Source organism: Heloderma suspectum, chromosome 2, assembly GCF_057233095.1.
Source record: "Heloderma suspectum isolate Gila_16-S chromosome 2, 16-S_ref, whole genome shotgun sequence".
Taxonomy (NCBI): Eukaryota; Metazoa; Chordata; class Lepidosauria; order Squamata; family Helodermatidae; genus Heloderma; species Heloderma suspectum.
The window spans coordinates 271,285,566-271,302,015 of NC_139459.1; the positions used below are offsets into that span (position 1 = coordinate 271,285,566).

At 45.5% G+C, this 16,450-nt stretch overlaps 1 protein-coding gene across 5 annotated transcripts in view; it reads left to right on the forward strand.

Moving 5' to 3' along the window:
* The first annotated feature begins 10,592 nt into the window (after window positions 1-10,592).
* Window positions 10,593-16,450, forward strand: part of LARP1 (La ribonucleoprotein 1, translational regulator) — a 105,359-nt gene continuing 99,501 nt past the window's right edge. For 2 of the 5 annotated variants that reach the window (XM_084839229.1, XM_084839231.1), the window contains exon 1: window positions 10,593-11,434. In XM_084839229.1, coding sequence (XP_084695355.1) covers window positions 10,945-11,434 — 490 coding nt within the window. In that variant the 5' untranslated portion in view covers window positions 10,593-10,944. Of the gene's footprint in view, window positions 11,435-12,747; window positions 12,839-16,450 lie in introns of those variants that run through there. The other 3 variants (XM_084839227.1, XM_084839228.1, XM_084839232.1) reach the window with 2 other exon arrangements.

The window sequence follows — 16,450 nt, forward strand, 5'->3', positions numbered from 1 at the left end:
GGTTGACATTATAGCTACATAATCCTGAGCTGCTCCTGATAAGGTAGCATCAGCATGAATTTTAAAGTTCCCAGGACCATAAGCCTTGGGGTCCTCAATATTACATTCAAGACCACCTCAGTGACCTCAGACAGGGAGACAGCTAGGCAACAGGGTGGCGGTACACCAATAGAATCCCAGTCCTGGCTCTGGTGCCCAACACCAGGTACAAACACTCAAAACTGGTTGACTGTTGGACAGAGTATCCAGGTAAGTCACCAAGTGTACTAAGGCTGGGAGGTGGACTGGAAGGGGATACAGCACACTGATAGCTTAATTTCCTTCTCCTCAGCCAATGTTGTTGCCTCTCCATTGATTTCTGTGGGCAGTTCTCACTTCTGTTCCTGCAGAGATTTCAAAATAGTTTCAGTGTGAGCCAGGAAATGGCCTATCCAGACAATTTGATGGTTCTCTCTGTACCTTTTTAAAAAAACCGTTGTGTCTCTTCTTCTCTTCTCCTTTTTCATCCACTCCATTCCATTCCCCTGGTTGTCAGTCCACTCACCCCCCCGCCCCCAGTCTCCCAACATTCAGTGCCATTGAGTTCTTACAGAGCTATTTTTGTGGTTTCCCCCTTACCCTTAGTTTTTTTCTGAAGATGTTTTTGTAATTCTGCAGACCTCATAGTTCCCCTAAGTTTGCTGGTACCTCCCTCTTATGTATGGGAACAGCCATTTGGCTACATAATGGTGGGCACGGTAGAATATAGGATATTAATAAAATTATCCTTTGCATAATATGGTTTTCATTTTCTTCATTATAATGGGAGTTTACTGGATGTTTGTTCAAAGGTAGTAAGAGATTACTGGTCTCCCACATATTTAATCCAAATATGTAGCCACACCAAACTGGCTGCATGGTAGCTGAATCAAATAAAGACAAATACTGGGAATATCACATATTTTGTGCTATCTTGTATTGTGCTGTAACATATTACATTTGTTTTTATTTGCCTATAAATTTCCAAAATTGTTTTGCCATTCTCCAAGTATCATGTTCTGAATCAATATCTCAGCCTAACCCACCACTCAAGTTTGTTGTGAGGAAAAAGTAGGTGGGTGGAACCATGGAGAACCTTGAGCTCCCTGGAGAAAAGGTTGGATAATATAATGAAATTAATAATAACCTGATAAAGTTCAATTTATAAAAAATAGATACTTTAATTACATTTAGAGCGTGATCCTATGCATGTTTAGAAAGAAAAAAGCCCTATAACTCCCAGCCTTCCCCAGCCAGCATACTGACTGGGGAATGCTTGGAGTTGTAGGGCTTTTTTCTGTCTAAACATACATAGGATTGCACCCTTAGTCATCTTAGAAAAGATAACTTCAGAGCTGACCATATAAAAATGTCATCTTGGATCTTTTTTATTATAAGGATCAAGTTGTTCTTGTACAGATTCTTATCATCTTTTGTTAAATATGTACCTTAATATCTAACAGGTCATTCTGTCCAGCTGAATTTACCTTTAAAAGAACCCTCCCTGGATTAATTTGTTGTTACCTATTACTTTTGTGTGTGTCTCTCCCCCACACCTTAACTTTATAGCCTGAAATAGATCCATAGGTTTTTATAAGGACCTTCAATACCCCTCCTGATTGCTCTACATTGGAAAGAATACGGTAATATCTACAACAATGTCTATATTTGCTTGCTATTGTTCCTTGTAGTCATTCTGCCAAATACATAACACAAAAGGGTTAACAAAGATAGTAAATAATGAGATAAATGACAGGTATCCAACCTTCTACACAGCCGACTTTCTGGTTCACTGAGGAGCTGGGCATGAAGAAGTGGCTTATGTGATGACTGGACTGGAGGAAGATTCATGGTTAATCTGACCAAGTACATGACAGATCCCATTTGTAGGCCCAAGAGGTGGTGGTGATGGCAGCAAAGTAATCAATTTATATGACTTCAATAGAACAGTAACCAGCAGAGCTCTTCCAGGTAGCGAGGATTTTTTGGGGGGCCCAAAAGTGATCAACCGAAAAGGGAAAGATGTGTAGTCCACTCTCATAATTATCCATTATTTATTGCCAGTGGTGTAGTGGTGAATTCTGAAGTGCAGGTGCTCATCATGACAGGCCACATCCCCAAGGAGAGGCCAAAAATACAGGCAGCTGGGCTAATCCATATAACAAACCAGTTCAGTACTTTCTATCTCCTCCAGAAGCTGGTCTTTTGTAAAGCTAATTGGTCTTAATTGCCCATTCAAGACCAAGCCACCCCCAAATACTTTGCATTACAACAGGGATAGCTCACAACAATATATTGTCACTGGGAAAATCAATTCCCCCCCCAACGCACCCCAGCTACTGCAAAGATTGCAACTAAGCTCAGAGGAACAGGGAAGCCTGAGAAGGGTGGCAGATGATGTAATCATCCCTGCTCATTAAGAATACAGAGCTTAGACTCTGTGAGCCCTGGCTCCACTACACCACTGTTGGTTACTGATAAAATCACAGCTTTTATCCAAGTTGCATGTGACCGTTCAACCAGAGCCTGTACAGGAAATGTCAGAAGCATCTGCTTGTCATGGTTGCTTGGACTGGTTCAGCTTGCTATTGCATTAGGGTATCAACAGGTGTTGTGAATTTGGACCCCTGCCCATTGTAGCTGGTGAAAGCAGCTGAAGTGAGCTTCATAGAATAGTCATAGACTAGTAGGGTTGGAAGGGGGCTACAAGGCCAGCTTGGGGGACTTCTAGTCAGAACTGTGGTTGCCTTATTGGATTGGAAAAGGGAGAGGGTCCAGCCAAGGAGGCAGTGGCCTGTCCAGTCCACTCAAGAAACTATCTGTATGTAAGGAAGTTCTGGCCAGTTTTATGCCTGGGTTTACCTTTCCCTTTTTATAGAAGGTCATGGAATGTCTAGACAGAGAATTCTGGGTATTCCTGAAAGATGCATCCTTTTCTTGAGCCCCCCTATTAAAAACAAATAAACAACAAACAAACAAACATAAATTTAATTATATATCAACATTCACTTACATCAGTGGAGCAATACCCCCCACATACACTTCCAATCTGGTTTCTGACAATGAAAATGGCTATGAAGTTGCTCTGCGGGTGGGTGATCTTCCACTGAACCATATGCCTCTATACATCTTATTGCTAGTGGCTTGAACATCTGAATGGAATATCAGTGCCAGCTTTCAAATGGTTTAATTACTTTCTGTCTGCAGAGCTCTATGTTGTCACTGATGCAATATAATAGCTATAGGAAGGATTGGGCTCATCTGCAGTTTTGGCGTGAGGTGTCATCCAGTTATGTAGTTCTGTAACCAGGCATCTGGGAGCTGCTGTTTCTGCCCGGAATCAGTGCTTCGTCAGATGGATGAGGCAAGCAGGTTGAAAATGAACCCAGATAAGTCAGTAGTGATGTTGGTGAGTCACCCTTGGCCAATGCGAGGGGCGGGGGTTGGTTTGCCTGTGATTGATGGAATTGTGATCTCCCTATTGCAACCAGTATGGTGGAGTGCTTCTAGACCCAGCATTTTGTTACAGCAAATGACTGTGGTGGCCAGTTTTAGAAAGCTTCAGATAGCACAAAATGCAGCTGCCTGAATATTGGGAAGTGTGAACATATATATCATCTTCATTGGCTGCCAATGTGCTTCTGACCCAATTCAATATGCTGACTTAATCCAGGGGTGAGCAACTTGTGGCCCTCCAGATATTTTGGCCTACAACTTCCATCAGCCCTAGCCAGCATAACCAATGGTGAGGGATGATGGGAGTTGTAGGCCAAAACATCTGGAGGGCCACAAGTTGCCCATCCCTGGCTTAAACAATTAAAGTCCTTCATGGCTTGGGACCCATACTCTTTAGATCTCCTCTCCCTGTGTCAGTCCCATGTATATCAGTCCCTTGCCAAATGTGCACATCAAATGAGGTCCTGCTTAACATCCTATTAAGGAAGGTGAGAACTCTGGCTGCTAAGAAGAGGACCTTTACAGTGTTGGCCCTGATGCTGTGGAATACTCTTACTCCTCAAGTATAAGATTGCAGCTTTTGTCTGCATTTAGGAAAGGTTGCAAGACTATCCTGGCTGGCTTTTATCCAGTCTAGTTAATAGCTATGAAGTGAGCTGGGCCAGCTGGAAGCCAGTGGATGCTGTTATCTTTTGTTGGCTCAGATAAATCCTGTGTGCTTTTATGGTTTCATTTTGCTGCTGTTAAGTGCTATTTTGTTTAAGTGTTACTTCATCAATTGTAAGGCACTTTGAGCTTGTGAGACAGTGGACTATAAATGTATTAAGTATATAAACATGTAAATTCCTGTCTTGTCATTCTGTGAATGTTTAAAAGTTCCAATATATAGCCATTCATTATCAGACTTTCAGAGTGGTATAAATAATTCAGACCAGATGTATAAAAATATAACTAAAGTTAGTAACTCTTATTACTAGTAGCACATGTAAAGCGAGCACTTGCAGTGCCTGTTAACTTCTTTACATCAGGAAATGTCATCTGATAGCACCCTTTTCCCCCTCTGTGGATGTGTTTCCATGGGGCATAATTACTCAACATACAACTGACAAGTTATTCTTGCAACAGGACTAGGGATGGTGTGTACATGACAGGTAACTATGAATGGAGCATAGCAATTGTACCCGGAAGGTAGCTAGAATAATTTGTACAGGCTGCAGGCATTCTTTCACGGTTTGTAGTCATCTTCTGATGGATGTCTTCAACAGGCTAGTTTTTATCCCAATCAGGTTTTGACATGAGATATTTCTATCAGTATCAGAATGTAGATGTTGCTTGTCAAGAAAGGGAACCATATTTCTCTTTGACCATCCTGCTCGTAGTTCTCAGTCCAGTGGGTTCTTCATTTGGGATGTTACAAAGTTGTTTGTACCTATCAAATTCCGAGATTGCATGTTTATTTGACTGTTCTCTCTGCTGACATTATGCAATATAGTCTGCTGAATCCATACTATCTTGTTTAGGGAACTGACTGGTTAGGTTAGCACACTGGTCTTCAACTGGAGAGTCATGACCTACTACTAGAGGCCTAGCCATGCCACCAGCAGTACAGTCATAATTTCTTTTTTAAAACGATTATGTTTTGAAGTGGGTGGCAGTTGAGAGGGAGACAGGAGACAGAGAAGGAGAAAAATAAAGTACGAAGGAGAAAGAAAAACATACATGGTTAAAAAAAGAAATAAAAAGGAATGGCTATGTTGCAGATTGGAATTAAAGGTCTCAGCTCTGAAATCAGTTTTATTTATTTATTTAAAATATTTCTAGGCTGTCTTTCATGGCAGGATCCCTACCAAGGCAGCTTACAACAATAAAATCCCATATAGTAAAAACCGATACAGTGATAAAACAGCAAAACTTCATAAAAACAACAAACACCAGCAATAAAACATCTGGCCTAGACAATACTAAAATCTACAACACAATTGCAGCTACAAACCAGAACAGTCCAATGAAACATAATCAGAGGAAGGACAAAGAAAACATGTCTTCAGCGCCTTCCTGAAAGCTTGCAATGATGGGGCCTGACAGACTCTCAATTGCAACCCATTTCAGAGGTCTGGGGTCACTGCTGAAAAGTCCCTCTATCGTGTACTTGCCCATCTAACTACCCTTAAAGGTGGGAAAGTGAGAAGGGCCTCTGCTGCTGATTGTAAAGTGTGGGCATGTTGATATGGGTGAAGACAGTCCTTGAAGTAACTTGGTCCCAAACCATTTCAGGTTTTAAAGATCAAGACTAGCACTTGCAGTTGTAGTCTACTGGCTTAGCTGAACTGGTTAATTTAGATGTATTTCTCACTGATATGGTAAATCTATGCGAGTGGTTCCACTTCAGACTGAAGATGAGGTTTCACATGATATTCCTCAATATAAAAATCCTTTTGCATATAACACTGGATGCCAAGAGTTCTGACATTCTATGTGGGAGGAATGTTTGTATGGAGGAGTACATTCAGTCATGTGAGCACCCACCTGAAATATGATGTGGTATAGTCCAGACATGGGTTTTCCCACTTCAGTGAGAACCAGTGAGTTTCCAACTTCTTGTGATTTCCAAAATCTAGTTCTTTCTTAGTACTAAGAAACCACAAGGTATTAAAGTAGGGTGGGCAATGTTGGGAGGTCTGGATGCCATTTTCACCCTGGGACCCCACCACATGGGCTACAATCTTCCAAAAAATTAATTTTGAGAAATTATGAAAAAAATGGCACCTGGAACAGTACAGAAAACCAAAAAGTTCAAATCTAGCTTGCAAATAAACTAGATTTGACCTTTTCAGCACATGGTAGTACTCTGAATGCCATTGTTTTTGTAAAACAATAAATTCATCCAACTTTTTTGGGGGGCAGGGCATCAGTGGGGGGTGGCCACACTGGGGGGAGCAGGGGCTGCACTTTTCCCACCCTGTTATTAAAGGGTGACCTGTTGTATTTCCCTGAAAAGATCTGAGATAGGACAAGTGATCAGGTCTAAATCTCCACCTATGTTTGAAGGGTCATGAACGAAGCAAGGTACTTCTTAACTAGGACTGTAATCTGATTATTAGTTGCTGGACTAAATTTGAATAAATCTACATATGAATTAAAATAACTGTTTTGAAGAATAAGGCATACTTCCTGTTGTAAGAATCTAAAATTTAGATGTACAGCTTTTGTTAAATCCATTCTGTCTTTCACGGATTGTCAGGCATTTTTTGATCTGTCGTCTGCTCTTTCACGGAATTTGATTTTTTTAAGGGACGTTAAAGCCTTTGATTGTGTGGATCACAACAAACTGTGGCAAATTCTTAAAGAGATGTGAGTACCAGACCACCTTGCCTGTCTCCTGAGAAACCTGCAAGAAGCAACAGTAAGAACCGGACATGGAACAACCGATTGGTTCAAAATTGGGAAAGGAGCACGACAAGGCTGTATATTGTCACCCTGCTTATTTAACTCATATGCAGAGTACATCATGAGAAACGCCAGGTTGGATGAATCACAGGTCGGAATTAAGATTGCCAGGAGAATTATCAACAACCTCAGATACGCAGACGATACCACCCTAATGGCAGAAAGCGAAGAGGATCTAAAGAGCCTCTTGTTGAGGGTGAAAGTGGAGAGTGCAAAGGCTGGTTTGAAACTCAACATTAAAAAAACTAAGATCATGGCATCTGGCCCCATCACTTCCTGGCACATAGAAGGGGAAGAAATGCAAGCAGTGACAGATTTTATTTTCTTGGGCTCCATGATCACCGCAGACGGTGACTGCAGCCATGAAATTAAAAGACACTTGCTCCTTGGCAAACCCAGACAGCATATTAAGAAGCAGAGACATCACCTTGCCGCCAAAGGTCCGTCTAATCAAAGCTATGATTTTCCCAGTAGTAACGTATGGTTGTGAGAGCTGGACTATAAGGAAGGCTGAGTGCCGAAGAATTGATGCTTTCGAACTGTGGTGCTGGAGAAGACTCTTACGAGTCCCCTGGACTGCAAGGAGGTCAGATCAGTCAATCCTAAAGGAAATCAACCCTGAGTGCTCATTGGAAGGACAGATAGTGAAGCTGAAGCTCAAATATTTTGGCCACTTAATGCGAACAGAAAAGTCACTGGAAAAGGCCCTGATGCTGAAAAGATTGAAGGCAAACAGAGAAGGGGATGGCAGAGGAGATGGCTAGATAGCATCACCGATGCAATGAATATGAACTTGAGCACACTCCGGGAGAGAGCGCAGGACAGGAAGGCCTGGTGTGCTATGGTCCATGGGGTCACGAAGAGTCGGACGTGACTGAACAGCAACAATGAGAATTTTGTTGCACTTGCACAAATGCCCATTAGCAGTAATGCACATTAGCACAAGTTTGAATTTGCACACTTCCCCACCCCAGAAGTAAAAAACTGGTCCGCAAGTCTGTGGAATCCACGTGACTCTGAAAAAGCCGGTCTGCTGAGGAATCTGCAAGTCAGACTCATAGAAACCCAAACTCATTTGAATCTATTGCGGATTTCTCTGAGATCCCTAAACTTAGGAGACATCATTCTGGAAAAAGCGTTCCTCTTCTAAAGGAAGAGATGGGGAATGTGAGAGATGGGGAATGTTGAAGATGGCACTTGTCACCTGCAGGGCTTATAAGTATTTGTATTTAAAAAATAACATCTACAAATCTGCCTGACAAATTGGGACCACCTTTTTAGCCATTAATTTTTTTTATTGATTATATAGTGCAACCCTTCCCTTCCTTGTCATGTGGTGGTTGTCCAAACGTAGTTTCCAATGTATTCTGGGCCTAAGGTGTATTCTCTTAATAATGTATTTACTTCATAAGTACAGAATTGGTGTTCAAATTATGAATAGCAAACCGTGCTGCATATGGGGAAATCCATATCCTTGACTCCCATACCTTTCAGGTTCATATGCCAAGCTGTGTCCTTCACTCATGCCTCCTTCTCTTTGCCTTTAGCAAGAGGGACATTACCCTTGTACTGCTAATCATGTACCTGAAAATGGTTGTTATGGAAGGAGGCAGCTGTTCAACACCACATTCTGGGCAGGTTACCACAACTTTAAATTTCCCAGGAGCTCGGAACAGAGCATGGCCCATGTTGTCATACTATGTGATGAAGAAAACATTAACCATTTCTGACATGTGAGTTGTTTTAAGAAAAACAGTAACAGAAAATGAACAAACATCTAGGCGCATGACAGACATACTTGGAGACTGGGCATTCACTGGGGCAAAGCTGCATTGTATTTTTAAAAAAATCTACTGCCCATTACAAAAAGGTGAATTTTACTTAAGAGTTTCCCATCCCCCTCCCCATTTTTCACTACTGGAAGCTTGTTCTCGTCATTCATGGAATGAGTTTAGCCCACTACAGGTCATTTTAAGTGAGGCATCTCATGGATTTGCTTGTTTTTAGCAATTAAAATATGTAAAGTCAGGCCTTCTTGGTCAGTACTGCCTGCAAGATTACTTGTTAGTGTTATTGCAACTTGTCATAGAAGCAATAGGTCAAAGGGGCACACTAGATTAACTATTTGAGCATGCTGTTGCAGGGTTGCCACTTTTTATTCTAGCCCTGCCCCTTTGACAGTGATATGACTGACAGAAATACAACAATAATGTAATTTCCTTGCATATGCTGATTCTTCCCCCCCACGCCTCTCCCCCCATATATTCTTCCTCATATTTCTTCCAGAAAGGGGCTCTGCCAGGAAAAAATGTGGCAACTGCATTGTGGTAGAGAGTTGCATACCTTCAAACTAATGAGAAAAAAAATATTTATAAATAATTTAAGAATAAACACATTGAAATGTGTTATGGTGGATAGTAGCCATTATTTTGGTTGATTGGCTGCTCCCTCGGGGCTGCTTCACTTGAGATTTCAAAGCTGTGCGAACTGCTGTGTATACAAATAGTAAAAAGCCACTGCTATTTTCATGTCAGCATGGTCTGATATTAACTGATCTTCAAGGTATTCCAGGTCCACTCCCTCCCTCCGGTTGCCTCCCTCACCAGAGACTTTTAGATTACAAACACCTTGGAGGCAGGGACTGGTCTTGTAAAGGGGCCTGCACACTGATGGTGCTACAGAGGCAGGCAGACAACCACTGTGGTGGTGTGGTTAAGAGTGTTGGTCTAGGACTGGGGAGACCAAGCTTCATCTCCCTGCTCAGCTACCAAGTCTCCCGCGTGACTTTCTGCCAGTCACCATCTCTCAGTTTAATCTACCTGACATGGTTGTTGTGATGATCAAATGTATGGGACGTTTTGGAAGAAAGGCAGGACATGAAGTACAAATAAGCAAACAACATAGATGTATAAAGTTGGCTAGTTTTCCAAAGTTTAGATGTGGGGAATGAGAAGGGAAAGACTCGGAAAAAACGGCTTTTTAATACAGAAAACACCGAAACTGGATTAAGATTGAGGCTGCAACCCTAAACTCACCTACTAGAGATTAAACCCATGGAACACTGTGGGAATTCTGAATCAGCATGTGTAGAGTTGCGCTGTTAAGGCAATGGAAAAAGGCAGCGTGGGGAGGTAAGCCACTGAAGGCAGGAAAGTGGGGGCGCTACCTTCCCACTAAAGAAGGTGCCTACCTGCTCAGAGCCCCAAGCGACGAAGAAGGCTTCTGCCGGGAAGGGAAAGGGCCGCAACCGTGTGCAGTTTTGAACTCAACGGGGTCTGCCTAGGCTGGGGCTGTCACGTTACACTTTCAGCCGGATCCTGTCCATGTCTTACTTGGAAGTAAACCCCACTGCTTGGCTCTCCAGTGAATAGGAGGCCCGGAGCTGTGAAGGGAGATGACTTCGCTCTCTCGGAAGCACGAGGCCCCACTTCCTTCCGTCTACTTGAGCTGGGAAGCAGCAGGGTGCCTGCCCGAAGGAGGAGGAAAACAGGAGCAGCGCTTCGCTTAGGCCCGTGGCGGAGAAGCGACGGGCTCCTCCTGCCCTCTCCCCGAGCGCGGTCCCTTTAAGGAGCCGAGTTGCATCAGGCGCGCGCGCGGCCCCCGGCCTCCCCTCCTCCCCCCGCCCCTGCCGCCTCCGAGGCGCGCTCGCGGCCGGGGCGAGCGTGCACGCTCTCTCAGCCACTCTAAGGCGGAGCTGGCTGAGGGGCGCGCGCTCTCGCCGGCCAGTCGCGTGGTCTTCTTGCTTCTCCATATTGCTGCGGCGGCATTAGAGGAGACGGGGGAGGGGGGACGCCGGGGTTGGGTTTCAAGGGTGGGGGGAAGAAGCCGGTGTCTCGACCCCCCCCGCTTCGGGGTGCGCATCCACCTGAGCAAAGGGCTGGGGGTGCAGGACAGCGAGCGAGAGGGAGCTTCGGGCTCGGCGCGGTGATTTTGGGAAGGGGGAGTCGGCAAAGTTTGGGCGGGCGCGTGTTGTCCTGGGAGAGCCTGGAGCCGGGGGAACGAGGCGGCTCCGCGGGGGCACAGATGGCGACCCAGGTGGAGGCTCTCCTGCCCGCCACCCCCCTGCTGCCCTCGGAGGAGCACGGGCTCGTTCTCAAGAAGCCTCAGGAGAAAGGCGAGCACCTCATGCACCAAGGAGAGAAGGCCGACGCCGACGAGGGCAAGGGGGGCGGCCCCGACAGCTGCAGCAAGGAAGGCGGCGGCGGCGGCGGCAACGTGGGGGAGCATCTGCGCCGGAACGGGGCCCTCAAGCCCCCCAGCATCAAGCAGCAGAAGGAGGACAGTAACAACCAGGAGAAGGAGAACCTGCTGCACCAGAGGAGCGGCGGCGGCGGCATCGAATCGAACCGGCTGCTCGGCGAGGCCAGCAGCAGCAGCAGCGGCGGCGAGGAGGGCGGTGAACAGGGAGGAGTTGGGCGCAAGGAATTCATCGAGGCCCCCCCGCCCAAGGTGAACCCTTGGACTAAGAACGCGCCAGTGGCCCTGGTCACCCTCAACGGACAGTCCCCGCCAGGTGGGTAGAAAGGCGGCGGCCTGGGCGAGCGGGCGAGGGGTGGCGGCGGCGTGATACGCTCATTCTGATACGGCGAGCAAGAGCCAGCCAGCCATTCGAGGTGGGGAGCCTTCCCTCTGCAATATGGTGACATTCTCCCCCCCACCAACCTTACGGAACTCCACCCCGTCTTTGTCCATCTACCACCCACCCTGCGCTCCCTCACCCTGATCCGATCCGTAAAAAAACAGGTTTGAAGGGAGGCAAATGGAGGGGGAGGAAAGCGTGCTACGGGGCTTTCAAAATCGAGCGTGAGACGTCTGAGGCCTTGCTCGCTGCAAAACACGCCCGCTCCGGGCACGGATGGAACTACCTTTTTTTTAAAGGGTGCCGCCCCCTCCCCCCTCCGCGTGCTTGACGGGGAGCCGTGCTTTTCCTGTAGACTTCGGGCAGGTTGTAGTGAAATCTCCTCCATACTGCCCCCCCCCCCGAACACACACACACACACAACCATCCGTTGTTGCGATATATTTATCGGACTGTAAATATTTAAAGAGCGCGAGGGAGAGAGACTCCCCACGCCGCTTCGTTTCCTAAATAGCCCTAGTGAAATGGCGCGGTGTTGGGTGAAGTCTAAGAATACCCGGAGGTTAATGTGACCCAGTCCAAGGGAGGCGTCTTCGCCCTCTCCGCTGGGGACTGGCGGGAGGGTGGAGAGATCGCATTCGGTATAGCGAATCGCGGCCACCCTTCATACTGGATGGCGAGGATTCAAATTACGTACGCGCGCGTGTGTGTGTGTGTGTGTGTGTAAACCGTCGAACGTATTGATTCGGCGGGGGCGGCGGAGAAAAAATGACCAGCCGACAGCTGAGTCCCCTTGAGGGACACGAGGGCGGAGAGAGCGTGTGTATGCGATGGGGGAGGGAAGGCCCGAGTGCCCACGCCGGCGAGGCCAAGGAGGCGGTGGGCCACTCGGCTCCGCTGGGAGGGTCGCCGGGGAGAGTGGTGCATTTCCGGCGGCTCCGTGGCGCTGTTGCGGCGTTCTAGGCCCCGGCGCAAACGTGCCGCTGGCGGCGGTTTGAGCGCTCCGTCTCCTGCCGCCCAGCGGCTGGGCTCGGCGCGTGTGTGTGTCGCCGCGTTCGGCGCTTCCTCCCTTTCCCAGCATTCCACTGCAGTAAAGGCAACGTGGTTTTCTTTCGGGGCGAGCATGTGATTCCGCTGGGCTCACCGTGGGGCCTTGCTCCGGGACCCTTTTCCCGGCAGGGGCCGTGCCCTCGCCTGTCCTTTCGGCCTGGACTCTGGAGGAAACCCTCTTTAGGGCCCCCGCACATATTTGTCGAGACTCTCGGTGACAGCGGCGCCTGCGTCAAGGGAGGCGGCCGAGAAAGACTAGGCCTCTCCGCCCCTCTTGTACCATGTGTGGTAACTAACGTATTGCCGTTTCTCTTTGCGAAGAGGGCGGCTCCCCTAACCCCCCTACTCGGACGCACTCGCACTCTAATAGTGCAAGAAAATCCCCGGGATAATGAATGTGGGACAAAGGTCTTCCAAGGGTCCACGTGGGCTTATTATTTTAACTGGGCCTTTCAGTCGCCTTTATCTTAGCTGGGCTGGCACCCTGACATTTAGGCCTTCTGTCTGCTTTCGCAGTAGATTCGTAGTTGGGATTCTGCTAGGGTGCTATACTTTTATTCCTAGCATTGGTCCTGGGTACAGACTAGGAGAAAGAGGTGGGAGACGTGTTTATCTACTCCACCGAGTTCGTTTTGGAATGTTACAACAACCTTCTCTCCAACTTTTCACATAAACAAATAACTCTAAAGAATGCAGTACTAGAAAACTAATTCTATAGTTATGTGTCTTCAAAACATATGTTTTGGGATGAGATGCATGGTGGAAGAACCTAACTGACCGCATGATAGATTTCTAAACTTCGAAAATATTCTCATGTATCTTACATGGGTAGCATATGGATAGGAAATTTGAAAGTAGTTTATGTGTAAGGGGGGCAGGGATTGATTAATTAAACAGAAAAAAGCACTTAAAATGAGCAAAAACTGATACTTTTGTGGAATTTTAAGTCTTTGCAATTGTTTAAATTGTTTATGAGGCCTGACATTAGATTGCTCATGGATGCTCATACTGTATCATACAGTGTAATATGATGAATAATCAAGTTTACTGACTGCTGGAAGACACACACCTCTGCAGCACCTGGCTGATGTGCTTGCTGTCTTTCCCCCTTCAAAATGCAGGTGTGATTATTCTGTATTGCAAATGCAGTGGCATAAGAATACCTTTAAATAATGGAATCCAGTATGATCATCTGTCTCAGTCAACTTCTCATATAGTGAGACTTGAAGTCTTATAATACTGGCTTGTTGGGACACACTTAAGAGCAAGTATTCTGAAGGTTAAAGCCCAATAGATAGTTTCTGGAGTTCTCTGTATTATCAGTATACACAAGCACTTGAGAGGCTTGCTATATTGAGCAAGCTGAGTAAATTACTTTTTGCCTTATGTGCCTGTAAGATACATTAACCAAAATATGTGATTTAAATTGAATTTAAATTCTTGATTAGTCTTTTTTTGTAGAAGGATACATGTTGTTGATCATGATAAGCAAACTCATTTCAAATAGTAACAGTACAGTGGTATCAATATACACTGTTTTCTTCCTAGATAAGAAAGGGAACCTTTATGAAAAGAAGCTGCATCTCTTGAATTCCTATGCTGAAATCTTCAGGATTCTGGAAAGATCTGCAGGGTTTAGTTACTTTCAGGATATTGTGTGGGTTCATAAAGGGTACAATCAACCTGCACTATGGTCATGACATATATATGTGAAGGATCCCAATAAGGCTTAATAGAGTTCTGTTCTCTCCCCCACCGCCCCCCACAATGCTATGTAGGAGAGCACACCACTGATATTCTCATGACATTCCCTCTTTGCTTGATGCAAGGTACCCATGCTCCAAGCATGGCTAACTTTCAATACATGGAAAGGAAGGGCTGGACAGGAATATGGTGGGTGCTTGTAGATGTTCTGTTTCCCCCAATGCTTTGTTCTTAGGCACTGAACACATGGAGCAAGTTGGTCATGCCCACAGTGTAATTCTGTATTCCATATTTTTTCGGACTCTTGAAAAGGCCCCCTGCTAAAGCAGATGCTGCAAACATTTCTGCTACTTGGCAGCAATGGCCATAAAATACACAGTACTGTCTTTGGGAAATTATTCTGTTCTCTTGTGGCATTTATTTTTCTGCTGCTTTTTAAAAAGGCACTTGCAACACCAACATGGTAGTTGGAGATTACGAGATTGGACTAAGCAGTGCTTGAGAGCTATCTGATGAGCTTTAGGGAAGTTACTTTATTGTTTTTCTTTTTCATAGTAGTCCTTCCACAACCTGCTGCCCTCCAGACATTTTGGACTACAACTCCCAGCATTCTTGACTATTGGCCTTGCTGGCTGGAGCTAATGGGAATTGAAGTCCAAAACATCTGTAGGGTACCGGGTTGGGAAAGGCTGTTTTATAGCATGTTGCACAAAGTTAAAATGGTGTTGCAGTCTAATGTATTCGTGGACAGGATTCTGGAAGCTTGCTGTACCAGTATTCTCTGCTTGCAGTTTTGATTTATTTGTGTACACTTCCTGAAGTTTCTCTGCTTACAAAAAGATCACTGGATTGTAGTACTGATTTTCCAAGCTGCACATTGGCAAAGGTGATATGGCATCTGTGCTTATAAGATGCGTAGAAAGTCTGCCTATAGCAGATTGGGAAGAACTCCCTAGTAATAAACTCATAATTTGTGTCAAACTCCTAGTGTGTTATGAAAGAAAGGGGCTTATAATAGTGAAATCATGCCTTATGTGAGAAATGTTTATTAAGATAATACTAGAGTGGATTTATGGGAACTGAGGATTATTATGGGACTCAGCCTGGCAGCAGAGCAAAGCTAGAATCTTATAGTTGAGATTCTGTTATTCGGGCTTCTTCCAACCACATACCTAGTCTGGAACCCCTTTAGAACTGGATTCATCCAAGAACCCCCCCCCCCCATTATTTTGATGCTCACCATGGAGCAGGGATTGGCAACTTGTAGGCCAAGACATCTGGAAGGCCACAACTCCCTATCAGTCCTCACCATTGGCTGTGCTAGGGCTAGGGTTGGAAGCCAAAACCTGGAGAGCTACAAGTGTCCCATCGCTGCCATGGAGGGTAGAGCCAAATGGTAATAGTGACTGAGTTGATACTGTGCCTCAAGGATCTTCACAGGCTGGATGACAGAACAGGTGTATAAAAACACTTAAATTTCCCAGCATACTTCCATGATAGAACTCAAGGTAGTTTACAGCAGTCTCTCATCTAGACACCGACCTGACCCAGACCTGCTTAGCTTCAGCAAGTTTGCTACATCATGTTCCTTCAGTCCATGTCTGAGGCAATGTCTCAGTTCAGATATAACACCAGACCATAGCTTGGTGCTACAAGAAAAATCCTTATTATTTATTTAAAACATTTCTATCACCCCCATATCATTTAGATCTCAGGGCGGCATACAGATAAAATCAGTGTAAACAGTATAAAACAAATAATTTAAACACCTAAAAACATAAAACTGTTAAACAAGCTAAAGCCAGTTAAAATCTAAAACAGTTAAAACAATGTGCCAGGGAATACATATAGCCCTCAAAGGCTTTGGCAAAAAGCCACGTTTTTACTTGGCACCGAAACGAGACCAATGTCTGCACCAATTGGGCCTCCAAGGGGAGGGCATTCCACAACTGGGGTGCCACAGCAGAGAAGGTCCTCTCCCACGTCCCACCATAGTGTATGTCTCATACTGGTGGGATGCAGAGGAGAGCCCTTCCAACAGATCTCATTCTCGGGCAGGCATATATAGGGAGAGGCGCTCCCTCAAATATCGAGGCCCCAAGCCACTTAGGGCTTTAAATGTCATCACCAAAACCTTGAATTCCTTGTTGTTTGTATGTTGCCTCCCTTTTCCTCTTGTGTGTTCTAATTCAATGT